General features: G+C 43.4%; 1 protein-coding gene and 2 non-coding genes across 3 annotated transcripts; 2 read left to right on the top strand and 1 right to left on the bottom strand.

The window, feature by feature from the left end:
* Positions 1-59: 59 nt before the first annotated feature.
* Positions 60-131, top strand: trnae-uuc (transfer RNA glutamic acid (anticodon UUC)). Its single transcript has one exon. It is a non-coding gene; the product is annotated as a tRNA-Glu (tRNA).
* A 3,853-nt stretch (positions 132-3,984) lies between these two features.
* LOC139398558 (uncharacterized) lies at positions 3,985-23,265 on the bottom strand. The gene is made up of 8 exons (XM_071144494.1): positions 23,008-23,265; positions 21,567-22,463; positions 20,124-21,525; positions 18,241-18,351; positions 16,582-16,717; positions 14,630-14,755; positions 7,248-7,408; positions 3,985-6,365 (listed from the first exon to the last, which is right to left on the bottom strand). The coding sequence occupies exons 1-8, from the start codon at positions 23,152-23,154 to the stop codon at positions 4,153-4,155; spliced, it is 5,193 nt and encodes a 1,730-aa protein (XP_071000595.1). The 5' UTR covers positions 23,155-23,265; the 3' UTR covers positions 3,985-4,152.
* trnae-uuc (transfer RNA glutamic acid (anticodon UUC)) lies at positions 14,953-15,024 on the top strand. The gene has a single exon. It is a non-coding gene; the product is annotated as a tRNA-Glu (tRNA).
* Positions 23,266-26,884: the final 3,619 nt, after the last annotated feature.

The raw sequence follows: 26,884 nt of genomic DNA, 5'->3' as shown, positions 1-26,884 counted from the left end.
ATTGTTGTTGTCATTGCGTAGTTCATTCAAAACCCCATTGATGACAAACAAATTCATACTCCCATATGGTCTAGCGGTTAGGATTCCTGGTTTTCACCCAGGCGGCCCGGGTTCGACTCCCGGTATGGGAACGAGTATTTTTCTTACTAGTCTTCTCACCAATAAATCGTTTTATAGGCAATTAAATGTACTTACATATTTTTACAATTATGCTTTTAATGCATGCTTGACGTTCCAATTGGCGAGGAGTATTCTGCGTTAGTAACCGTAAAATAGTCGAGAGAACATCCAATACATCAGCCTAGCTAGTACTGACTGTTACACATGTATAATTTATGTCAATAAATTAAACAAAACATTGATTCCTCCAACTGATAAAATACCTTATTTGATAATAATTTACATAATGTAGCTAGATAGAACCAGAGATGGTAGAGAAAGCGAGACAAAACACTCCGTAATTCTTTCTGGTCTACTTATTTCCCCCGCCCCGCGGAGCAGGTGCCCCAAGGCGAGATATGTCACTGGCTAATTTTTTATGGTCGGGGCGGATGGGGCGAGCGGGAGGGGACAATAAGTAGACCAGAGCCAGCTATCAATTCAATTTAAGGGCTTTATTGGTATGGGAAACATATGTTAACATTGCCAAAGCAAGTGAAGTAGATAATAAACAATACAAATTTACAGTAAACATTACACATACAGAAGTTCCAAAAGAATAAAGACATTTCAAATGTCATATTATGTATATGTACAGTGTTATAACGATGTGCAAATAGGTAAAGTACAAAAGGGAAAATATATAAACATAAATATGGGTTGTATTTACAATGGTGTTTGTTCTTCACTGGTTGCCCTTTTCTTGTGGCAACAGGTCACAAATCTTGCTGCTATGATGGCACACTGTGGAATTTCACCCAGTAGATATGGGAGTTTATCAACATTGTGTTTATTTTTGAATTCTTTGTGGGTCTGTGTAATCTGAAGGAAATATGTCTCTAATATGGTCATATATTTGGCAGGTTAGGAAGTGCAGCTCAGTTTCCACCTCATTTTGTGGGCAGTATGCACTCTTGAGAGCCAGGTCTGCCCAAGGCAGCCTTTCCCAATAGTATGGCTATGCTCACTGAGTCTGTACATAGTCAAAGCTTTCCTTAATATTGGGTCAGTCACAGTGGTCAGGTATTCTGCCACTGTGTACTCTGTTTAGGGCAAAATAGCATTCTAGTTTGCTCTGTTTTTTTGTAAATTATTTTCAATGTGTCAAGTAATTATCTTTTTGTTTTCTCATGATTTGGTTGTGTCTAATTGTGTTGCTGTTCTGTGGGGTCTGTTTGTGTTTGTGAACAGAGCCTCAGGACCAGCTTGCTTATGGGACTCTTCTCCAGGTTCATCTCTCTGTGATGGCTTTGATATGGAAGGTTTGGGAATCGCTGCCTCTTAGATGGTTGTAGAATTTAACAGATCTTTTCTGGATGTTGATCATTAGCGGGCATCAGCCTAATTCTGCTCTGCATGCATTATTTGGTGTTTTACGTTGTACACAGAGGATATTTTTGCAGAATTCTGCATGCAGTCTCAATTTGGTGTTTATCCCATTTTGTGAATTCTTGGTTGGTATGGTATAGTTTTTGTGTGTGCTCTAGGGCAACGGTGTCTAGATTGAATTTGTATTTGTGGTCCTGGCGACTGGACATTTTTTGGAACACCATTATTTTTTGTCTTACTGAGATTTACTGTCAGGGCCCAGAAGATCTAGGTGCTGCGGTAGGCCCTCCTTGGTTGGTAACAGAAGCACCAGATCATCAGCAAACAGTAGACATTTGACTTCATATTCTAGTAGGGTGAGGCCGGGTGCTGCAGACTATTCTAGTGCCTTCGCCAATTCGTTGATATGTATGTTGAAGAGGGTGGGGGCTTAAAGCTGCATTTCTCTCTTTTGCCTGAGTATGCCAGATATTATGGAGGACCCGTGAGCTCACACGAAAGAGGTAACGCCCACTTACACATACAGGAACCTTGAAAAGTAATAAAAATCTGGATAAACTCTTATTTATCATCTTTGGTAGAATATTGAAAAACTGAAGTTGGGTAACTGGACATGGTCTTTAGGGAGCGCATTAGCACTATCGAAGAGCCTGCTATGGTGAAGTAAAGTATGCTATATGTAGCGTCACTACTAGTGAAATTGTATTACCAGTAAACAGGCGGTGGTGAAACTACTTCCCAAACGATGTATATTCAATACAATTTATCACCGTGTAATCAGACCACAACTACAAAGCTACATCACCACATTTTCATATCCCTTCCCTTCGTTTTTAGTTTAGTAAAGTCTGTATACTTTCCTGCAGGTTGCTGATGATTCTTAGCCTGGGTATCACTACCTGTCTATTGTGCCATCATGCCACAGGATTTGGCATGATAGCACATACCTATCTGGGAACAGGCTAGTTCATTTCTCACAACTCTCCCCAAGAACAATTTCTTCTAGATTCTAGAAATTGTCAATATGGAGCATTTTGCCTCCTGATTGATTTGCTACAAGGAGTCACAGTATTTCCCACTACCTACCATTCACAAATAAATAAGGAGATGGTTTGTGGGGGGGGGTAAGACCGACAAGCGTTCTGTCCAAGAGGTACAGCTACATCACACGGACTCACGCAAATACAAAAAACTATTATTAGATTCTGGCTCAGACAAATACCCCCCAAAACATGTGTATCCATGTAAAGAATATTTTATTAGAATTACATACAGTATCTGATTCAGTACAACATTTTAGAACTCTGTCACAGTTTTGTATTACAAAAAATACATTCAAAAGATAAGAGTTCGAACCACCCTTTAAAACACAAACATATTTTTATCCTAGATGTCAGGCTTTTTATCCTAGTTTTCAAGTAATTCAGACAAACTCAAATAAGAAAAAGCCAACAAAAACAGCATATGTTGTCTTCAGCAGTTTTTTTTCCACAAAGCAGGATCAAATAATTGGGTCTATTAACGTTCCAGAATACTCTGAAACAACCTCCATTTTGAATCTCCCTTAAAGCCTCAGAACCTGTAAGTACAATGGTTCCATCACAAATGGTACCTTATTCCCTTTAAAAAAAAAAGTACACTACTTTTGATCAGATCCCTATAGACCCTAGTCAAAAGCAGGACACTATGTAGGGAATAGGGTGCCATTGAGGACAAAACCTCAGTGAGTATTAACATTACTCCATGTTCAACTTCAACATTCTTGGTAAAACCACAAAAAAATACATGAGCGATATCCGAGTGCTTACCAGAGTTACAGGGATAGTTCACCCAAATGACAAAATGATGCATTGGTTTCCTTACCCTGTAAGCAGGTCTATGGATGACAGCAATCCGTGCTTTGGTTAAGTTTCCCTGGCATTGTTTCCATATGCTAACGTTTTAGTATTTGTATCAGAAATCCCATCCAAGGGACCGATATTAGCATTTTTCATGCATCCTGTCCTAACCATCTAAAATGATCTAAAATTCATTGTGAATCTAACCAAAGTCACTTAAATATGATTTGAACAGGATGTGTAGAAAATAATACATCGGTCCCATGACTTGAATGGGATTTGTGCCACAAACGCTAAAACGTGGAAACCGTGGAAACAGTGGCAGGGAAACTAAACCAAAGCATGGATCGCCATCGTACCTTGTCCATTGACTGCTTCCAGGGTAAGAAAACCAATATGTCACTTTGTAATTTAGGTGAACTCTCTCTTTAAAATGGCAGTTTGATTCCGCTTCATGTAACACATGCTACCCAGAACAGAACAACCCATTGATGCCAAGCACACACTCACTCACTCACTCACTCACTCTCCCGACTGAAAGGAATAGTAGCATGCAGTTTCTGCTAGAAACTGTCTGTATGCATCCAAAATGGCACACTACTCCCTTTATAGTGCACTACTCATATAATTAGGAATTAGAGTAGTTTAATTTAATAGGATCTCTATGGTGCTACTTTTGACCAGAGGCTCTATATAGGGATTAGCATGCCATTTGAGACGTAGACTTACCCACTGATCTGAGGTAAGCTTTGCATTTCCCCCCAAAGTTTAAGCTTAGGGGTTGGGTAAGAGTTGTTAGCAGATCCTAGACCTGTAGTTAACGTGCCTAAAAGAACAGGTCGAGAGCACTAAGGGTATCTGTCTCCATCTCCGTCTGCTGATTGGCCGACCCTGATATGAACTCTTCCAGGAAGTTCTCACCAGAGGTCGTGATTGGCTCGGCTAGACCAGGCTGTGGCACTACTACGCCGTGATTGGCCGGATGCAAGATCACAGGTGTCACCACCTGTGAGGCTCCACTAATACCATTCCCCCCACACGCCAAGTCCCCGCCCCCTTCTTGCCCATTGGTGGTCAGCATCTCCAGCAAGCCCGTGCTGTCCGGCGATAGGTTGCTGGCGGTCGTCGCCGGCGACAGAAGGTCAGCAAAGAACTGGTCGTATGCGGGGCTGTCGTAGACAGAGGTACTAGAGCTCACGGTGTGGGAGGGACTCCGATCAGTGATGTCTGGTGTGCAGGTTACTTCCCCACGTCCTCCCGCACCCCCCTGGTAACCCAGCATCTGATTCAGCTTCTCTAGTTTCTTCTTCTTGGCTTTCAGCTTCTTCAGCAGCTTGTACCTGAGGGCATCGGTCTCACTGACCTGACTGCCGGGGCTGTGTTTCCTGGAGGAAGAGATTTTAGGGATCTCCGTGACTCCTGGAGAGGGAGGAAGTGAGGTCACAACAGGCACTGCTGAAGTGGTGTGGTTGATCAGTGGTTTTCGCGAGACGAGGGCGGGAGGTTGACTTGGTATCTTCCAGGCGCCATTTTGAGGGTCAGTTCTTTGAGAGAGAAGCTGGGTGGGAGATGAAGTCTTGGAGGGGCTGTTCATGTTTATATTTACGATCCTGCTTCTGGCCTGGAACCCTCCGTACATCTCGGCAGCCTTCACCGGCAGGGCCTCGTTGTCCACCTTACTTAGTTTGGGTTTGGGTAGAGGCGGAGGCGGAGGCTTCTTCAACCTGGCGTCTGGGTTGGGGGGAGCCATGCTTGGGGTCTGCCAGCTATGTGAAAGCTGCTGGAACCGGTTGGGTGTTGAGTGTTTGAAGTGACTGGTTGGTCTTGGGGGATTGGGGATGGAGGTGGGGTGGAGGCTAAGCAGGTAGGACCAGCGAGAGTTGGGGTCCGGGGGTGGTGGAAGGCCGGGTTTGCTCTGCAGAGAGGTGGAGGTAGTAGTGGGTTTGGAGTGGGGCGGGGGAGAAGGAGGAGTAGGGGCCTCTGGTGCTGGGGTGCTGGGTTCCACATATGACGGTGACATCATAGATACAACTGAGGGCAGGATTATTCCACCACACTTTCCAGGAAGTGCCATTGGTGTAGCTGTTCTTGGTGGTGTTGTTGCGACCACCTTAGCTGCTGGTGCAACTGGAGTGTTGGATGCCATCATTTTGGCTTTATTGCTGGTGCTTCTGCCCCTTCTGAGTCTGGGAGGACTAGGAGGAGTGGGCTTTTCAGAGTCGGGCTCAGAAGGACCGTCACTGCTGGCAAGGAGAAACACACTGGCAGTATCAGGGGACGATGGCCTTTTGATGACGACAACATCTGTTTCAGGGGGCATTTCGTGGGCAGGTGCAGGGTTCTCAGCCTCAGGTGTAGGAGCAGGTAGAGGAGGACTGAGGTCTCCATTTTGCCCGGGAGCCAGGGAGACATTGTTGTCGTCCAACGGCCTCCCATCAGAGCCAACTTTAACCTCTACGAGCGTCAGGGTGACAACGTCATCGTGGGAGAGGCCCTCGAAGGTGTCAAGCAGTGTGGTGCTGATAGACGAGTTACCAGCTTTACCAGTGGTTACCGTGGCGTCCATGATGTCGGTATCGTCAGACACAGTCAGTGCCTCGACAACGGCTGTGTCGTTGTGAAGGGGGAGAGAGAGGTTGTGGTAACAGGATTGAACCGGTACGCCATGAAGCACACTGGTGGAACCGATGGCGATGGGAGAGTTAACGTTATTCGTTAATGTTGCGTCCATATCGTTATCAATATAGCCAGCAGTTATGGCGGTGTCCATGTCAGTGTCCGCATCATCAGAGACCGTCTGAGAGATGTCTTGAGATTCATTGTTGACAAAGAGTTTGGCTAAGGGAGGTTGCTGCAGTTCTTTGTGTATCAGTAAAGTGCTTGTCAGGGATACAGGGGGAGAGCAGGGTGTCTGTGGGTTGTCCGGTCTGTCGGTCTTCAACTCCCAGAAGACAACATGGATTTCTCTAGGAGGGACCACCAGCTGGGTGTGGGAGACACAGTTAGGGTGCTTCAGATCGTCAAACTCCAACCACGATCCTGTGGGGAGAGACAGCATGAGAGAAGAGTGAGGAATGGGTTCTATACACTGGTTGTGGAGGGGGAGAGTTACCACAGTCACAGAGGAATGGGTTCTATACACTGGTTGTGGACGGGGAGAGTTACCACAGTCACAGAGGAATGGGTTCTATACACTGGTTGTGGACGGGGAGAGTTACCACAGTCACAGAGGACTGGATAACATGCTCACTCTGATCATTCCTCAATCGTAGGAAGGTGCTGAATCCTTGTGATAACTAAATGGATTATTGAAGGTATTTTTGGTGTGCTGTCCATCTCTTTTAAAGAGTTAACCCAACACAATGTAGAGACTTACTGATTGGCATTTTATAAATGCTACACATAATTAGACAGAGACTGACATTACTTTTCAATTATGAAATATAATTGCTTCTATCCATTGATAATGGAGGTATGAATAAGCTATATATAGCATTCTTAAAAGGGATATTTCGAGATTTTGGCAATTAAGCCCTTTATCTACTTCCAGAGTCAGATGAACTCAGGGATACCATTTTTATGTCCTTGCATCCAGTACGAAGGAAGTTAAGAGTTAGTTTCGCGAGCCAATGCTAACTAGCAATCTATAAGCATGCTAGTAGTTACCATAGACTTCCAGTCATTGCGCTAACACTAGTTAGCAATTTCCTTCAAACTGTCCGCAGAGACATAAAAATGGTAGCCACGAGTTCATCTGACTGGGGAAGTTGATAATCCCGACATATACATTTACAAAGAACACAAATTTACTTGTTGACCAGTAAACAACAACAACACAAACTTTACTAAGGAAATGACAGTCAACTGCCCCTGAAGGGACAAATAATGTTATACTGAACTAAATGACAAAGTCACACTGACCGTCAGTTCTGCGTATCCAGGTGACAAAGTGCTTGAGTTGCTGGTCATACTGTATGACTGTGGTGACGGAGTATTCCTGCTGCTGGAAGGTGAAGGAGTACACGCAGAGGTCGTTGTCAGGAAGACCTTCTACAAAGTGCAGCACAAACACAGGAGACACCCTGGAGGAACAGACAGAATACATATCAGCCTCAGGAAAAAGAGGTAGAGAAAGCAAGACATTATCTACAACATGGTGTCTCGATCGTTGGATGATAAATCCTCTACTCATTTCCTGTCCTCCATCTGCACCCGACTGGTAACAGAACGACAATCTGTAACAGAAAACATGAAAAAAGGAAAACCAAGACAAGCTCGAGCGCTTGCAGTTGCTTCACAAATCACCTAGCTTTGGAAGACCAGCAAGTCTGGTGGAAGTCCTCCAATCGTCCCCATGGCTGGCTGCGTTTTGCTATCACCGTAAACGTCGGGAAGATTGCCCATTATTTATTTTTTTCTAAGGACCCAGAAAAACGGAGGCAGTGGAAGAACCTATTCAAGTAAGTAAATATAATTTTGAAAATGACAGCTGCAGGCTAACTCAAATGAGCTAATGTAATGTTCGCTAGCTGATTTTACATACTGTATAAGTAAATTAAATATCACCAGCAAGCTAACTTCATATTAGCTACCTATCTTGATCTATTTATTTTTGTAACTCAAAATGCATTTGTAGCTAGCTAGCTAACAGCCATGGAAACGGGTGAAAGGAATAGATGGCAGTTCCTGCTGTCAGAGAAGGGAGAGTAGTACTCTGGGTAGGCTAGGTACCTTTGTGGGAGGACACTATGAAAAGATTCCCCAGTTTACAGTCCCTAGCGAGGAAAACTATGAGAGACACAGCAACATAATATTTAGTGCTGTCTAATTGGAGTAGAACGCAGCCTGTTTCTATGTGATGTGTTCTGTCCTCCGATACACAGAGCGGTGAAACCCTGTCTGCAGATGAAGAGGTCCTAAAGAATGTCCCAAGAGAATAAGGATCCTTTTAAACCATGGATTATATGTGTAAAATGTGTTGGCATATTGAGTAAAGAAAAATACATTTTAAAAAGGTCACACACACAATGTAGAAACCTCCTACAACTGGAGAAGGCCAACCCTGCTGGGCGTGCAGGCTTCTGTTTCAACCCAGCACTAACATACATGATTCAATTGATCAAAATGAAGTGTGCTATTGCTGGGCTGGAATAGAAGTCCTCCCAGCCAGTAGATCAGGGATCAGTGGAGCAATGTTGGCCCCTTCTGGTATTTACATGTTTTATGCTTTAGTAATAATAATAATAATAATAATAATAATAATAATAATAATAGCCTACTTGTTACTAACACGTCTAACCTTTACATAGGAGTTAGTTTTTCGCGAAACACTTTGAAAATTATCTGAAATAGTGTTGATTCTTTGAAGTGAAGTGTTTAAACTTGTTTTAATTGTTCACTTTAAAACTATTATTCAAGATGAACTAGGTGTCAATGTTGATTCATCACAGCTCACAATCCTGTCTAATTTGTGTGTCATATTCTCAAATGAACATTACCTTTTGTTCAGTTGTAAGCTCTTACAATTAGTATTATTTGATTGTCACTTTTGTTCAGGATTATCAGCCACGTGAACCCATTTTGCAGCATTTTGCAACGCCAATGCTGCCATAGGTCTACAGCAGTGGTTCCCAGCCATTTTTGTTGCAGCCTGGTGTGCTTGTCCGAGGCTACAATAAAAACCGTGTGGAGGTTCTCGAGGACCGGACTGGGAACCACTGGCCTACAGTGTGATGGCATAAGCCTTTATAGCAGGGTTTCCTAAACTTGGTCCTCGGTACGCACATTCCATTTTTTTGCCCCTAGCACTACACATAATTAAGTTATCATCAAGATTTGAATCAGCTGTGTAGACTTAGGACAAAAAAAACTAAATGTGCACCGCTGTGTGTCCCAAGGACCGAGATTGGGAAACGCTGCCTTGTAGGCATTTGCAACGCACCCCTTGACATTGTCCATCTGAAGCATTATCGACTAACATTATTTACATATTGTTGAGCTATATGTTCAAGAAAAAAAAATGTATACCAGTCAACAATGTACAGTGCATTCAGAAAGTATTCAGACCCTTTGACTTGTTACACACTTTACGTTACAGCGTTCAAAAATGGTTAAACTGAAATATGACGTTTACATTTAGCATTCAGACCTTTTACTCAGTACTTCGTTGAAGCACCTTTGGCAGCGATTACAGCCTCAAGTCGTCTTGGGTATGACGCTACAAGCTTGGAACACCTGTATTTGGGGAGTTTCTTCCATTCTTCCCTGCAGATCCTCTCAAGCTCTGTCAGATTGGATGGAGAGTGTCTCTGCACAGCTATTTTTAGGTCTCTCCAGAGATGTACGATCGGGATCAAGTCTGGACTCTGGCTGGGCTACTCAAGGACATTCAGAGACTTGTCCTGAAGCCACTCCGGCTTTGTCTTGGCTGTGCGCTTAGGGCCATTGTCCTTTTGGAAGGTGAACCTTCACCCCAGTCTGAGGTCCTGAGCGCTCTGGAGCAGGTTTTCATCAAGGATCTCTCTGTACTTTGCTCCGTTGATTTTCCCTCGATCCTGCCGAGTCTCCCAGTACCTGCCGCTGAGAAATATTACAACAGCAAGATGCTGCCACCACCATGCATCACCGTAGGGATGGTGCCAGGTTTCCTCCAGACATGATGCTGCCACCACCATGCTTCACCGTAGGGATGGTGCCAGGTTTCCTCCAGACATGATGCTGCCACCACCATGCTTCACCGTAGGGATGGTGCCAGGTTTCATCCAGACTTCATGCTTGGCATTCAGGCCAAAGAGTTCAATCTTGGTTTCATCAGACCAGAGAATCTAGTTTCTCATGGTCTGAGAGTCCTTTAGGTGCCTTTTGGCAAACTCCAAGGGCTGTCTTGTGCCTTTTACTGAAGAGTGGCTTCCATCTGGCCACTCTACCATAAAGGTCTGATTGGTGGTCCTCAGAGACAGTTGTCCTTCTGGAAGGTTCTCCCATCTCCATAGAGGAACTCTGTCAGAGTGACCATCGGGTTTTTGGTCACCTCCCTGACCAAGGCCCTTCCCCCGATTGCTCAGTTTGGCCGGGCGGCCATCTCTAGGAAGAGTCTTGGTGTTTCCAAACTTCTTCCATTTAAGAATGGAGGCCACTGTGTTCTTGGGGACCTTCAATGCCTATTGGTACCCTTCTCCAGATCGACACAATCCTGTCCCGGCGCTCTACAGACAATTCCATCGAACTCTTGGCTTGGTTTTTGCTCTGACATCCACTGTTAACTGTGGGACCTTATATAGACAGGTGTGAGGCTTTCCAAATCATGTTCAATCAATTGAATTTACCACAGGTGGACTCCAATCAAGTTGTAGAAACATCTCAAGGATGATCAATGGAAACAGGATGCACCTGAACTCAATTTGTAGTCTCAAGGCAAACATTTCTAAAAACCTGTTTTTGCTTTGTCATTATGGAGTATTGTGTGTAGATTGCTGAGGAAAACAAAATTGTACCCATTCTAGAATAAGGCTGTAACATAACAAAATGTGGGAAAAGTCAATGGGGGTCTGAATCCTTCCTGAATGCACTGTAGAGGCTAAGACTACACCAGATGTTTTACATGCCTTGTGTTGACATAACATTGTTTTAGTGCAAATCCAACCCTTGTAATCTTGGTGGTGAAATGTCTGGTAGGAGATGATGGGATCCTTATCTTAGAACATACAAACTACTACCACCAAGTACCATGCCAGATACTTGTCTGCCAGAAGGTCTGAGAGGCACTTGGAGGTTCCACTGTGATAATGAAGATGGTTTGCCAAAGACTACCACAACAATTACATTGTCTATGCTAAATGTGTTTAAATTGTAAAAAGAAAGACAATAGTTGGGCTATAAGAAATACATTTTATTCAATGGGGTGAAGCAGAGTTGACACACAATATACTTTTAAAATCACCTATACAACTATATATTAAAATACAGTATGTTAACAATATCATAAACATTAGTATTTTACATTTGGTTTAAAATGACATTGTATATACTCACACGGTTTATTTTGTCATGACAAGGTGCTCACTACTCATATGGCACAACATAAATCATTCAGATTTACCAACGTAGAGCATTTGACAACCGATGTGTAACTGAAGGATGTCTCCTTTCATATCTGGAAAAGGACGAAGAAGTATAAAATGCTGCAGCATTGGTCATCTTCACAGGGGGGAAACTGATGGTGCTGGAGAATTACTCATCTTCACAGGGGGGAAACTGATGGTGCTGCAGCATTGGTCATCTTCACAGGGGGGAAACTGATGGTGCTGGAGAATTACTCATCTTCACAGGGGGGAAACTGATGGTGCTGCAGCATTGGTCATCTTCACAGGGAGGGAAACTGATGGTCCTGCAGCATTGGTCATCTTCACAGGGAGGGAAACTGATGGTGCTGCAGCATTGGTCATCTTCACAGGGGAAACTGATGGTGCTGCAGCATTGGTCATCTTCACTGATGGTGCCAGCATGGTCAGCATTGCTGCAGAATTGGTCATCTTCACAGGGGGGAAACTGATGGTGCTGGAGCATTGGTCACTTCACAGATGGTTGGTCTGCTGATGGTGCTGCAGCATTGGTCATCTTCACAGGGGGGAAACTGATGGTGCTGCAGCATTGGTCATCTTCACAGGGGGAAACTGATGGTGCTGCAGCATTGGTCATCTTCACAGTTGGGAAACTGATGGTGCTGCAGCATTGGTCATCTTCACAGGGGGGAAACTGATGGTGCTGGAGCATTACTCACCTTCACAGAGGGAAACTGATGGTTCTGCAGCATTGGTCATCTTCACAGGGGGGAAACTGATGGTCCTGCAGCATTGGTCATCTTCACAGGGGGAATTCAGTCGACATGGGTGTCTTGACAGAGGTCAGCTGGTGAACCTACAGTACATAAACACGAGAGGCACACCTGATGTTAGAATATAATTTCTTTAAGGTCACCAATACCATCATGGCTCATAATTGTTTGGTTGTGTTTAATTCGTTCAGGTGTTTTAGTGTCATATAAATATTCAATATATTGTTGGGCTGGAACATTAGTCAACACAACAGGTTGTCATATCCCAGTGAGGCATTTGTCCTATGCTGTAATGTCCATTCATTTTACCTCTACTTATGAATCAAGTTCTCTACAAATGATCACTGGGTCATTGGACAATAATGTCCTCCTCCAGGCTATAAGAGCCTCATATTGTACAATTTGTATCTTCTCTTTTCATGGTCATCGCTAGAAGGGATCCGACTACGTCATTTGACTTTTCGTAGCTAATTAGGAGAATTTACACTGCAGGCTAGGATAATTAACATAGCAGATTAGGATAATTAACATAGCAGGCTAGGATAACTAACATAGCAGGTTAGGATAATTAGCAAAGCAGGCTAGGATAATTAACATAGCAGGCTAGGATAATTAACATAGCAGGCTAGGATAATTAACATAGCAGGTTAGGATAATTAACATAGCAGGCTAGGATAATTAACATAGCAGGTTAGGATAATTAACATAGCAGGTTAGGATAATTAACATAGCAGGCTAGGATAATTAGCATAGCATAATAATAGCATAGCAGGCTAGGATAATTAACATAGCAGGTTAGGATAATTAACATAGCAGGCTAGGATAATTAACATAGCAGGTTAGGATAATTAACATAGCAGGTTAGGATAATTAGCATAGCATGTTAGGATAATTAGCATAGCAGGCTAGGATAATTAGCATAGCAGGCTAGGATAATTAACATAGCAGGTTAGGATAATTAGCATAGCAGGCTAGGATAATTAGCATAGCAGGCTAGGATAATTAGCATAGCAGGCTAGGATAATTAGCATAGCAGGCTAGGATAATTATTAGGGTAAGGAAAAGGTTTAGCTAAAATGCAACAAACAAAAAAAATGACTTGACATTAATTTACCAATAGCTGGATCCCTTCTAGCCATGACCCCTTTTCATAGGCCTAGATTATATGGTTACATTCTAGACAAGGTCGTTTTCATTCATCTGTTGTCAAGTGTCAGCAGAGTAGGTCGAGACTACCATCATCTTTTAAAAACAAATTCTGCTAATGTCTCCAGTCATTTTACAAGTCCATGAAATGTTTGTCATAAGGCCACAGAAAGGTCTCCAGAATAACCTATAGGCCTATGCCACTACCCACTTATTAATAGCCTACATTATGACCATCCAATCTACTCATCACATTAGGAATACTAGACTTACATTAGTTTGCAAATGCGATGATAAATGCATGTTATAAAAAGGTGCATTTTTTTAATGGTGCAAACATTTGCTTCCTGTAAAACGTTAAACTCACGCAACACATGCTAATAGCTAGACTACAAGCTAATAGCTAGACTACAAGCTAATAGCTAGACTACAAGCTAATAGCTAGACTACAAGCTAATAGCTAGACTACAAGCTATCTTTCTAGCTAATTTTGTTTAACAGTGTTGTCAAAACCTGGTTAGCATAACTGCTAAACTAAACTGGAAATTGATCAGACTTGACTTACCAGTGATGAAATGATCGTAGCAGACCCTGTACTGACAGTTGTCTGGGTTCAGGTCTTGACAGGCAAAAATGTTTCTTCGCTTTTCTGACAGTTGGTGTATCCTGTTGTTTCATGACTGCGGGGAATCAATAAACATGTTTTTTTCCCCCCCGTTGTCTTTCCTGCCATGTTAGAGCAGCCAAATACTGATGAATCAAAGACTTTTTAGGCACCGTTATCATGTTCTTTCTGGAAGCTAGTCAGCTGTTGTCGGAAGAATTAATGCGGTGGTCTTCCAACATGGCCACCGGGTGGCATCATACGTCAACTTCAAGCCCTCTAAAAACTACACGGCCCCATCTCAATCGTCTACAATATCAACTACACCATCTCAATAGTCTACAGTGGCTTCCACTACTCATCTCCTCCATCTGCCCTGAATGAATAGGCCCCATAATCGTCTACAATATCAACTACACGGCCCCATCTCAATCGTCTAAAAGGGCTACTGGAAATCCCTCCATCTGCACTGAATGAATAGGTAAAGAGAAAAGGGCCTGGAAATCCCCGGAACGGAATTCACTTAAGATCAGGGTTGGGGTCAATTCAGTTCTACTCCTCCACTGAATAGGAAGTTGCCCATTGTTTTCTATGAGGACTTCTCAATTCGTGAACAGAATTTCAATTTCATTCACTTCCAGAATTTAAAAAAACAGAATTGTCCCCAACCCTGGTTTGAGATACACCCCAGGTATGAAAGGTTAGAAGTTGCGCCCTCACCTCTCCAGCACCAACATCCTGGTCTGCTTCCTCTTATTACACTTGCTGCAACGTGATTGGTGGGCTGCGTTGAGAGGGTGCCAATCAGAAAGCACCTTGGTGAAAGTGGTGAGGGTCTTCTTACATCTGAAAGAAAAATACATTTGATAGTAAATAAAAGACACACAGACCTTTTGGTCCAGTTGAGTGAGTCAGTTTCCCCCTTTATTTGTTTAATGAAAATTATTTTCTGAAATGTCCTTGTACACTCCCTTTCTGTCAACATTACATCATTGTTCTTGTTACTATTCAAAAGCCCAATTAAAATACAGACAGACACAGCTTCCCATATGGTCTAGCGGTTAGGATTCCTGGTTTTCACCCAGGCGGCCCGGGTTCGACTCCCGGTATGGGAATGAGTCTTTTTGTTTATAGTTTTCATCTCACTTAAAAAGTATTATAAGCCATCTAAACCAATTACATTTTAATTCACACAGGAATATAAGAGATGAAGGTTTCAACAAATAATATCTATTCGTTTCATCATCTGGTAAACTTGTACTGAGTCAAGCTCATCAAAAGATACCAAACCAAAAACTACAGGAAATATTCAATGAGATTTACATTTGAGTCATTTAGCAGACGCTCTGATCCAGAACAACTAACAGGTTTAAGGTTTAAGTGCCTACGAACAGGTTTAAGGTTTAAGTGCCTTGCTCAAGGGAACAGACCATTTTTACCTCGTCGGCTGGGATTCAAACCAGGGAACTTTCAGTTACTTGCCCAATGCTCTAAACCGCAGGGCTACCAGCCGCCCCAGTAAATAACGGTTTAGTTCCAACAGACTAATTCGCTACCCTTTTCACCATCTGTATTGTAGCTACTGGGCCAAGTTCCTTGAAGAGTCTTAATTAGACCAATAGGTTCACAGTATTGTTTGCTCTTTGCACTGCTAAAATGTTGCCAAATACCTGCCTCACTGTCTATATTGGTAAACCTGCTTCACTGTCTATATTGGTAAACCTGCTTCACTGTCTATATTGGTAAACCTGCCTCACTGTCTATATTGGTAAACTTGCTTCCCTGTCTATTTTGGTAAACCTGCTTCACTGTCTATATTGGTAAACCTGCTTCACTGACTATATTGGTAAACCTGCTTCACTGTCTATATTGGTAAACCTGCTTCACTGTCTATATTGGTAAACCTGCTTCACTGTCTATTTTGGTAAACCTGCTTCACTGTTTATATTGGTAAACCTGCCTCACTGTCTATATTGGTAAACCTGCTTCACTGTCTATTTTGGCAAACCTGCTTCACTGTCTATATTGGTAAACTTGCTTCCCTGTCTATTTTGGTAAACCTGCTTCACTGTCTATATTGGTAAACCTGCTTCACAGTCTATATTGGTAAACTTGCTTCCCTGTCTATTTTGGTAAACCTGCTTCACTGTCTATTTTGGTAAACCTGTACTGGTCCAAGATTCTCAATGAGTCATTTCAATCCCCAAAATAGAGGAAGGAATTAGATGAGTAAACGTTTGTTTTCATTCATTGTTTCAATCTGCTCTCTCACCTGACTGACCATTAGGTTAATATGACAGATTCTACAGTACTGACCATTAGGTTAATATGACAGAGTCTACAGTACTGACCATTAGGTTAATATGACAGAGTCTACAGTACTGACCATTAGGTTAATATGACAGAGTCTACAGTACTGACCATTAGGTTAATATGACAGAGTCTACAGTTCTGCCTGTTCAGGGGCAGAACGACAGATTTGTACCTTGTCAGCTCGGGGGTTTGAACTTGCAACCTGCCCCACATATCTTCTAGGATAATGACTAATAATGATATTGATCACTAAATCACAGAGAGATGAAGATTCATCATTGAAAGTGCTTCTTAGTCCAAGACTAGGTTATATATTTATGTCTAGAAAACTGTCCCTAAAAGTTCAAGATGGCTCTTACTTGGTGTTGGTGGCATGTTGACAAGTTGTTGAGATACACTCAAACTGCCACTCATAAGTTTGCTGGAAGAGAGGTTCTGCCCAGGAGTCAGCCCTGAGAAGGAGGGGCAGGGCAAACACAGGTGTCTCATTCTGACCTGCAGGAGAGGAGACAGCAGGGGTCAGGGTGAGGTCAGGGATTAAAAAATATATATAAAAAAATAAAATCAGGGTCAGCTCACAAAGTAAAATCAGGTACATTTTTAATCAATCGTGGAATGTTTGTGTTAATTCTGAAGGTAAGAGATGGTTGAGAAGGTGGTATGTTTGTGTTAGTTCTGAAGGTAACAGATGGTTGAGACGGTGGTATGTTTGTGTTAGTTCTAAAGATAAGAGATGGTTGAGAAGGTGGTATGTTTGTGTTAGTTCTGAAGGTAAGAGATGGTTGAGAAGGTGGTATGCTTGTAATCATTATGAAATGGGTAGTTTTACAAGATAAAAATGAAAGAAACAGAAGAGGCATAATCCCAGAGGAAAACCTGCTTCAGTCTGCTTTCCACCAGACACTGGGAGAGGATTTCACCTTTCAGCAGGACAATAAACTAAAACACAAGGTCAAATCTACACTGGAGTTGCTTACCAAGAGGACAGTGAATCTATTTGTAAATCTATGGCAAGAACCGAAACTGGTTGTCTAACAATGATAACAACCTATTTGACAGAGCTCAAATCATTTTTTTTAATTTTTTATAATGCGCAAAAGTTGCACAATCCAAGTGTGGAAAGCTCTTAGAAACTTACCCAGAAAGACCTACAGCCAAATGTGCTTCAATATAATATTAACTCAGGGGTGTGAATACTTATGTAAATGAGATATTTCTGTATTTAATGTAATACATTTGCACAAAAAGAAAACTAATAACTTAATGAATTTTTAATTCAAGCTGCAACAACAAAATGTGGAATAAGTCAAGGGGTATGAACACTTTCTGAATGCACTGTATATTACTTTAGACTAAGTAGGTAAGAGCAGGGTTACATGCACAAATAGCCTATTACACATCTGAGTCATTTTGCAGATGCTCTTATCCAGAAAGACTCTAGCTTTCACACATGTTGGTTGACCTATGAACTGCCGAGAGCCATCACCAATCACCTCTGATTCCCTGCCAGGTTCTTGTTTTTAATTTTTTTTTTTATTATTATTTATTTTTTCTACCTCTTTTTTGTGGTATACAATTGGTAGTTACAGTCTTGTGTCATCGCTGCAACTCCTGTACGGACTCGGGAGAGACGGAGGTTGAGAGCCGTGCGTCCTCCAAAACACAACCCAACCAAGCTGCACTGCTTCTTGACACAATGCCCACTTAACCTGGAAGCCAGCCGCACCAATGTGTTGGAGGAAACACCGTGCACCTGGCGACCGGGTCAGCGTGCACTGCGAGCGGCCAGCCACAGGAGTCGCTAGTGCGTGATGGGACAAGGACATCCCTGCCAGCCAAACCCTCCCCTAAGCCGGACGACGCTGGGCCAATTGTGCGCCACCCCATGGGTCTCCCGGTCGCGGCCGGCTGCGACAGGGCCTGGACTCGAACCCAGAATCTCTAGTGGCGCAGCTAACACTGTGATGCAGTTCCTTAGAACAACGCACCACTCGGGAGGCCCCCAGCCAGGTTCTTACCCAGTTTACATTTCAGTAGGGGCTCCAGCAGTCTAAAGATGGACATCCTGATGGCTTGCATCTCAGTTTGGACCCTCTGTAACACCGCAGAGGGCACTCTGACAACACCGTCTGGAGAGAGATGAGGGAGACAAACACAAACAGGTGTAAACATGTATTAAGGATTAGGTAATAGATTAATACACGAGAAGCCCTGATGAAGGCAGCTGTTGTGATAAAGTGTGTGTGTGTGTGTGTGTGTGTGGGGGGGGGGGGGGGGGGTGGTATACAGAAGCCCTATTTGGTAAAAGACCAAGTCCATATTATGTCAAGAACAGCTCAAATAAGCAAAGAGAAATGACAGTCCATCACTAGTTTGAGACATGAAGGTCATTCAATATGAAAAATGTCAAGAACTTTGGAAGTTTCTTCAAGTGCAGTCGCAAAAACCTTCAAGCGCTATGATTAAACTGGCTCTCATGAGGACCGCCACAGGAAAGGAAGACCTAGTATTACCTCTGCTGCAGAGGATAAGTTCATTAGAGTTACCAGCCTCAGAAATTGCAGCCCAAATAAATGGTTCACAGAGTTCAATTAACAGACATCTCAACATCAACTGTTCAGAGGAAACTGCTTGAATCAGGCCTCATGGTCGAAGTGCTGCAAAGAAACCATTACTAAAGGACACCAATAAGAAGAAGAGACTTGCTTGGGCCAAGAAACATGAGCAGTGGAAATCTGTCCTTTGATCTGATGAGTCCAAATGTGAGATTTTTGGTTCCAACCACCGTGTCTTTGTGAGACGCAGAGTACGTGAATGGATGATCTCCGCATGTGTGGTTCCCACCGTGAAGCATGCAGGATGAGGTGTAATGGTGTGGGAGTGTCTTGCTGGTGACACTGTCTGTGATTTATTTAGAATTCAAGGCACACTTAACCAGCATGGCTACCACAGCATTCTGCAGCAATACGCCATCCCATCATCTGGTTTGCACTTAGTGGGACTATCATTTGTTTTTCAACAGAACAATGACCCAAAAACACACATCCAGGTTGTGTCAGGGCTATTTGACCAAGAAGGAGAGTGATGGAGTGTTGCATCAGATGACCTGCCTTCCACAATCACCTGACCTCAACCCAATTGAGATGACTTGGGACAAGTTGGACTGCAGAGTGAAGGAAAAGCAGCCAACAAGTGCTCAGCATATGTGGGAACTCCTTCAAGACTGTTGGAAAAGCATTCTTTATGAAGCTGGTTGAGAGAATGCCAAGAGTGTGCAAAGCTGTCATCAAGCAAAGGGTGGCTACTTTGAAGAATGTAAAATATTAAATATATTTTAATTTGTTTAACACTTTTTTGGTTACTACTTGATTCCATATGTGTTATTTCATCATTTTGATGGCTAAATACATGTAAATAAATAAATAAATAAAATAAAAACATTTCCTCTTCTTTTATCTCTCTCAAATATAGGACAGACATTTCTGAACAAACTTACTTCAGATTTTTTTTTTTGGGGGGGGGGGGGCATCTGTTTATCCATGTAGTAAATATTTTATGCAATTCATTTGTATGGGCTAACAGCAGAAAGGCCAAAAAATAATTTTTTTTTTTTTTTTAAATGACACTTCAAGCAGTCTTAAAATTCTAAATCAAATAGATAAATTATCGTTGGTATGACCTTCTTAAAACAATTCCATATAGCTTAGTACAACCCCGCCGACATCAAGCTTAGACAGGGCTAAGTCTGTAGAGGGGTAATTCAATCAATACATGTATTGTATCAAAGGGATAGTGTGTGTGCGGATACATTCTTCCCCGTTCAAAATAGATATTCAGCTCTTAGCTGCCAATGTTGTACATCAATTCAAATAAAACTTACTAAATAGATAAGTCCACCCACCTGCGCCAGTGTGTTGGTAGGCTGTGATGAGACCACAGGCCCGGTTGTAACTCTCACACAGGTCCCAGACAGGTTGACCTACAGTGGGCCTCTTGGTGGGCCGTCTGTCCCTCAGGGTGTGAAGGTGGACCAGCGCTACCAGCAAGGTGTCCAGCCAACACAGACTATGCTCATTCCTCCAGAATAGGTGAGGCCCGGGAACCGGAACCAACTCCTCAGTTGAGATCACTTCCGGGTCAAAGTTGGGCACCACTACCTGCGTGTATTTAATAATAGAAGTCTTTCTCGGCCGGCCCATTTTCTTTTTTGGCGGTGATGGCACGACTTTCACTTCCTCAGTGACGCTTCCTTCCCGTTCTGTTTCCATGGTTTTGCCGGTCATCTCGTCCTCGCTACTGATTAGTTGCCGGGTGTTCTGAGCTCTTCTTCTAGCTTTGATAGGACCATCATCATCATCATCATCATGAACTTCAACAGGCACTTTGCTCTGACTGAGGTCCACACTACAGGGCCTACACATCACCTCTGGGGAGCACTCTTCCTCGTCAAAGACAGACAGATCATCCTCTCCGCACTCATTATCCATCAAGGCAGGTGTAGCCACCTCCTCCTCATCTTTCTCTAAAGCAGGGACAGCCTCCACCAAGGCAGGTAGAGAGTTCTCAACCTCTTCTGAGGCAGGGACATCATCCACCAAGGCAGGTAGAGCCTTCTCAACCTCTTCTGAGGCAGGGACAGCCTCCACCAAGGCAGGTAGAGCCTTCTCAACCTCTTCTGAGGCAGGGACATCATCCAAAGCCACAAGTATAGCCACGTCTTTCTCCTCGATTAAACACTCCTCTTCCTCATCTTTCTTTAAGACAGCGAGACCCTCCTTTATGCCAGGTGAAGCATTCTCTAAGACAGTCAGAGCATCCTGCAACACCAGGACAGCTTCCATGGCAGGTGGAACCATGGCAACCTTCTCTGGCGCAGACACAACCTTCTCTGGCGCAGACACAACCTTCTCTGGCGCAGACACAACCTTCTCTGGCAGACACAACCTTCTCTGGCGCAGACACAACCTTCTCTCGGACACAACCTTTTCTGGCGCAGACACAACCTTCTCTGGCGCAGACACAACCTTCTCTGGCGCAGACACAACCTTCTCTGGCGCAGACACAACCTTCTCTGGCGCAGACACAACCTTCTCTGGCGCAGACACAACCTTCTCTCTTCTCTGGCGCAGACACAACCTTCTCTGGCGCAGACACAACCTTCTCTGGCGCAGACACAACCTTCTCTGGCGCAGACACAACCTGCGCAGACACAACCTTCTCTGGCGCAGACACAACCTTCTCTGGCGCAGACACAACCTTCTCTGGCGCAGACACAACCTTCTCTGGCGCAGACACAACCTTCTCTGGCGCAGACACAACCTTGACAGTCCTTTGTAGACACAACCTTCTCTGGCGCAGACACAACCTTCTCTGGCGCAGACACAACCTTCTCTGGCGCAGACACAACCTTGACAGTCCTTTGTAAGGGAGGGTGAACCTTCTGACGTGATTGTGTAACTTCCCCTGGGGCAGTCAGAGCCTCTAAGAGAGACACTGTGTCCTCGAAGGTAGGGACAACCTCCACTAAGGCAACCTTGGCCAAGGGTTTCTCTGGGGCAGACGTTGAGGCAGAAACGGCCACATGTAAGGGACGTGAAATCTTCTCTGGGAGAGAAATGGCTACTTGCGGGGCAGAGAAAGTATTTTCTCGGGCAAATACAGCCTCCTGTAAAGTAGAGAGAACCTCCTTTTGTGCACCTTCAGACTCTACAGTAGACTCTACAGCAGAAACGGCCACCTGTAAGACTGGTAACATCTTCTTTTGGAGAGGAAAACCCTTGTCTAAAGTTGGTGTACCGTCCTCTGGGCGACAGACACCATCTTGTTCCTCTTCTAGGAGTTCCTGGTCCATTTCTTCTGGCATCGACCAACCAGAATCCTTGTGATATGCGTTGGCCCCTCCCCTCTCAGTCTCAGGAAGTGTGTGTTTGAGGGTTTTATTCACCACATCCATGCTGGTGTGTTCTGATTGGCGGATTCTCTCCTTCTTCCCATTAAAGCACTCTTCTTCCCCATTGAGTTTGCTGGTGATGCCGCTGACTGATAGAGCTCCACTCTGTGATACGGCGTCCTCGGCCACTTCGGACTCCACCGATCGTGCATGTTTGGGGGAAGGTACAGGGTCTCCGTTTTCCAACCCGCAGGGGCTCTTCCTCTTGCTCCCTGTCTGAGTTTGGTGTAGAGGGGGTACGAGGCTGGCCAGGACATCCTCCAAAGGACGAGAGACCAAGGGAAACAGGCACTGTAGGGGAGAATAAGTTACTTTGATTTATTTGTTTATTTAAAACAGGCAAGAAAATTCATATTTACAATGGCCTGGCAAGAGGCGAGGCTGAATGAAGAAATGATGGGTAACTGTCGGGGAAGTTCAAACTTCACATTGGCTTCATATTGTTTCTTGATCCTACCACTTGTTTTCACTCTTGCATTGAAGGATGGGGCCCAGGAAAACACTAGAGGACAACACTCAAGACTATAAACTAGCAGAGTGAAAGGATACTTTAGCACAGTTTCTGAATGCATTTACTGCGCTGACAGTAACACAGAATTCAGCCAAAACTGGACTCTCTCATAATACTGCCACAATGGCGGACAACAAAACAAATCCAGGCAAGGGCCAGTTTCTCTAGGAAACTACTAAACCCGGTGTCTTGTTCAGACAGTTTAGGATTCACCCATTGATCCACCCTTGTTTTTTGTTGACGTTGTGCTGATTGTGTGCGCGTGTATACGTGTGTGTCTGTGTACGTGAGCACGTGTGTGTGTGTGTGTTAACGTTACCCTACCTGTGGGTCAGTGCAGAGAGTGATGAACTCCTGGGAGTTGATCCTGTAGGAGCGCAGGGCCAGAGACTGTCCTTTAGCAGCACACCATGGACAGGTCTCCAACAAAGCTGAGCGTTCCTGGATCTGCAGGGACCAATCACAAAACATGTTAATATCCCTGATAGATATCAGTAGGGGAGGGTAACCTGGTCAACGGAGAGACCACATACAGTAAATACACATTGTACAGTATTGTACAGTATCATTGAGTACAACAGAGTATGACCAGTATCGTGACACTTGTTAGTACCTTAGCCAGAAGACAAAAAAACAAAGCAGATTTTCACTTCTTTAGGAAGACAGCCATAATGTTGTAAACAGATGTAAACATGTTGTCATCCAGAGAGACATTCATTTTCCAAGATATAGCACACAATATTTTACTTACAGCAGGTTTTTAAAGGACCAAAGAGTATAACCTGCTTTGTGTTTTCATTTAATGCATCGGGGAGGGGATCCCGATAATGGTATCGTCAAAATAGAATTGAGTGCCATCAGAGTATCGTACACAGTATCATTTAGAATCAGAGAGTATCTTAATGCCATATAGTACAGTGTAGTATCAAATTAGAGGACACAGTATCATAGATTTTTTTTTTGTATCTCAAGATATCATTTATTACAGTGGATTTACAATCCAGTCGATGAGAATCATTTTTAAGTTTTGCATTGTACCCGGCAGTCAATGTCAATCAATCTAGCCCTCAAAAGCACCCACACAACAGATCGATTTTGAATGTTGATTTGGGATACAAGAGGATTCTGCCTTCCCAATCAGACAGCATCTCTCAGACCCAAAATAGCTTTGCACAAGTGACAGTAAGTGAGAGGAAGAGAATACGAGTTCAACTGACTTTTTCCCAATAACCTGCTAGCGGGCCAGGGGCCCCCAAACCAGTGCCGTCGCCACTCATCACAGGCAAACCACTGCTGTTTGTTGTTGTTGTAGCCAGTACTGTCAGTGTCCTGCGTCATTCACTTTACATTACCATATCACTGTGACCACCCAGTCTCACCACCTCAGCATGGTAGGCTATGGGGGAGGGACAACAACAAAGCAGAAGATGTTAGGTACAGTGAGTGTTACCAAGAGATGTATGTATCTAAAGAAGAAGAGTCAGAGAATGAACCCATGTCAGCCAATGGAACTCCGGCCTTCTGACAAGGCAATTGACTACCATATTTATTCAGATGTGCAACACAGCCCTATTCTAGCCACCAGAACTGAAGATTAGTGTAGCTAAGCACGGTCTTTCAGGGGTAGAATATAGGGTTTCATGATTAAGTAGTTACCTAGTTCAACCAGTATCTTTACGTTAGGGACCTCTAAAGTCCAGAATGCTCCGATTCATAGGCGTTATAATAATAAACCAATGAGCGAAGTTATTTTGGTTATTCGAGTTTTATAGTTGTACTGTTGATCATGCTTAACCAGGACCAGTTGATTTGAAAATATATTTTACGGATGATAGTAACAGGATATACTGAAAAGGTATTTGAGCTAATATTTTTATTTGACCGATTTACTTAAGCCTTTTTTTTATACCGGCCATAACGGGAGTAAATTAAGGTAGTTTCTCAGCGAAATTCAATGAACGCATTTTGCCATTATAACGCTTGCAGAGCTAGTGAATGGGAGTTTGAGTCGGAGCTTTCTGGGAGTCAGAAGGGTCTAACGCAGATGCTGGTCTGTTGGTCAAAGTTAACAATTGTCACGCTGACAGACAGTACATTGGCAAAGTACACATGCAGCAAAACGTTGGCATTACGTTTGGATATCTAACGAAGTTAGCTAAATTAATCGCTAAACGTTATACACCCATAATCGTTCATACTAATGTCCGTAACACAGTTGATATGACAATGCAGGGAATGTGATTTAATCTTACTGTGAAAAAAATAGTAACGTTAGCTATAACGTGGTGCGGTTTTTGTTAGTTGTTAGCAATGCCATGCTAGCTAGCAGTTTGAAAAAACGCTAGACCTCAAACCTTGCTAATATTTTAACATACCTCAGTAAAGCGCTTATTATATCCAATTTAGAGATGAATATGATTCCAATAATCCATCTGAATTTAATTAATTCATCAACTCGGGTCCCCGGTGTTTTTCCACGTGTACCGCTCTTTCGGGATCGAAACGTTGTGTTTCCGGTTGGGGGCGTTCCACTAGATAACCCACACACAAAGTCAAAATTGTCTGCATTGTAGAAAATTCATGAAAAGCTACAAATTTGGTCTTAATTTTTTTTTTTTTTTTTTTTTAGGCATACGGTTAATAATGAGGTGGAGGTTAGGTTGGAAATCAGATTTTAAGAAGACAAATTGTAGAAAATGGGCGGGGTTTATGACTTTGTGGCTGTGGTAGCTAATGAAAATCGCTGGCGCTGGTTGTGTAGCAAGCTTTTACCTTCCTTTCGAACGAGGAAAAAGACTTTGGTGTACCACCCCCCAATGGTCACACAATGTATAACACCTTACTGGCTAGACTGGTCATAGATAAGGATAGAGGCCTCTAGTGGCAAAAAGGCTATTTATCATGGGCGGTGCGACTGAGGACTTCCACCATTTTAATATAATCAACTGGGTGGGACTTCTAACTTCATTGGCTGATCCATGTCCAACCGGGACATCAGGAAGGATCAGACAAGAAAATTGATTACTTCAGAACGGATTGTCTCAATGGTACTGCCCATTGGCTAGACTGTAAACTCTCCTTCCAGACTCACATTAAGCATCTCCAATCCAAAATTAAATCTAAAATCGGCTTCCTATTTCGCAACAAAGCATCCTTCACTCATGCTGCCAAACATACCCTCGTAAAACTGACCATCCTACTGATCCTCGACTTCAGCGATGTCATCTATAAAATAGCCTCCAACACTCAACTCAACAAATTAGATGCAGTCTATCACAGTGCCATACGTTTGTCACCAAAGCCCCATATACTACACACCACTGCGACCTGTATGCTCTCGTTGGCTGGCCCTCGCTTCATTCTCGGCGCCAAACCCACTGGCCCCAGGTCATCTATAAGTCTCTGCTAGGTAAATCCCCGCCTTATCTCAGCTCACTGGTCACCATAGCAGCACCCACCCATATCACGCGCTCCAGCAGGTATATCTCACTGGTCACCCCCAAAGCCAATTCCTCCTTTGTCCTCCTTTCCTTCCAGTTCTCTGCTGCCAATGACTGGAATGAACTGCAAAAATCACTGGCGCTGGAGACTCGTATCTCCCTCTCCAACTTTAAGCACCAGCTGTCAGAGCAGCTCACAGATCACTGCACCTGTACATAGCACATCTGTAAACAGCCCATCCAACTACATCATCCCCATACTGTATTTATTTACTTATCTTGCTCCTTTGCACCCCAGTATCTCTACTTGCACATTCGTCTTCTGCCCATCTACCATTCCAGTGTTTAATTGCTATATTGTAATTACTTCGCCACCATGGCCTATTTACTGCCTTAACTCCCTTATTTGACCTCATTTGCACTCACTGTATATAGACTTTTCTTTTTTTCTACTGTATTATTGACTGTATGTTTGTTTATTCCATGTGTAACTCTGTGTTGTTGTATGTGTCGAACTGCTGTGCTTTATCTTGGCCAGGTCGCAGTTGTAAATGAGAACTTGTTCTCAACTAGCCTACCTGGTTAAATAAAGGTGAAATAAATAAAACAAATAATAATAATAATAATTCTGTCACAGACACAAGGATGAGTCCTCTATCTACCTCTATGAGACTGGTACATTTTGATTGAAATCAAGAAGAACAGCAGATTCAGCACAGTTGCCTGCAACACACAGCAGACATTGTAGAGTAGAGGTCCAA

Source organism: Oncorhynchus clarkii, unplaced genomic scaffold (genome assembly GCF_045791955.1).
Source record: "Oncorhynchus clarkii lewisi isolate Uvic-CL-2024 unplaced genomic scaffold, UVic_Ocla_1.0 unplaced_contig_8550_pilon_pilon, whole genome shotgun sequence".
In the NCBI taxonomy this organism is placed as follows: Eukaryota; Metazoa; Chordata; class Actinopteri; order Salmoniformes; family Salmonidae; genus Oncorhynchus; species Oncorhynchus clarkii.
Note: the sequence above shows the minus strand (reverse complement) of the source record. Positions and strands in the feature narration are given on the sequence as shown.

Bases quoted from the DNA above. Each gene is read 5' to 3' on its own strand.
- LOC139398558 (XM_071144494.1), bottom strand. From the start codon at position 23,154: ATGTTTTGTGATTGGTCCCTGCAGATCCAGGAACGCTCAGCTTTGTTG. The intron at 18,352-20,123 runs GTGGGTGGACTT...ATCTCTCTCCAG, and splicing joins CTACCAACACACTGGCGCAG to ACGGTGTTGTCAGAGTGCCC. The intron at 14,756-16,581 runs GTAAGAGCCATC...TTTTTCTTTCAG, and splicing joins CAACATGCCACCAACACCAA to ATGTAAGAAGACCCTCACCA.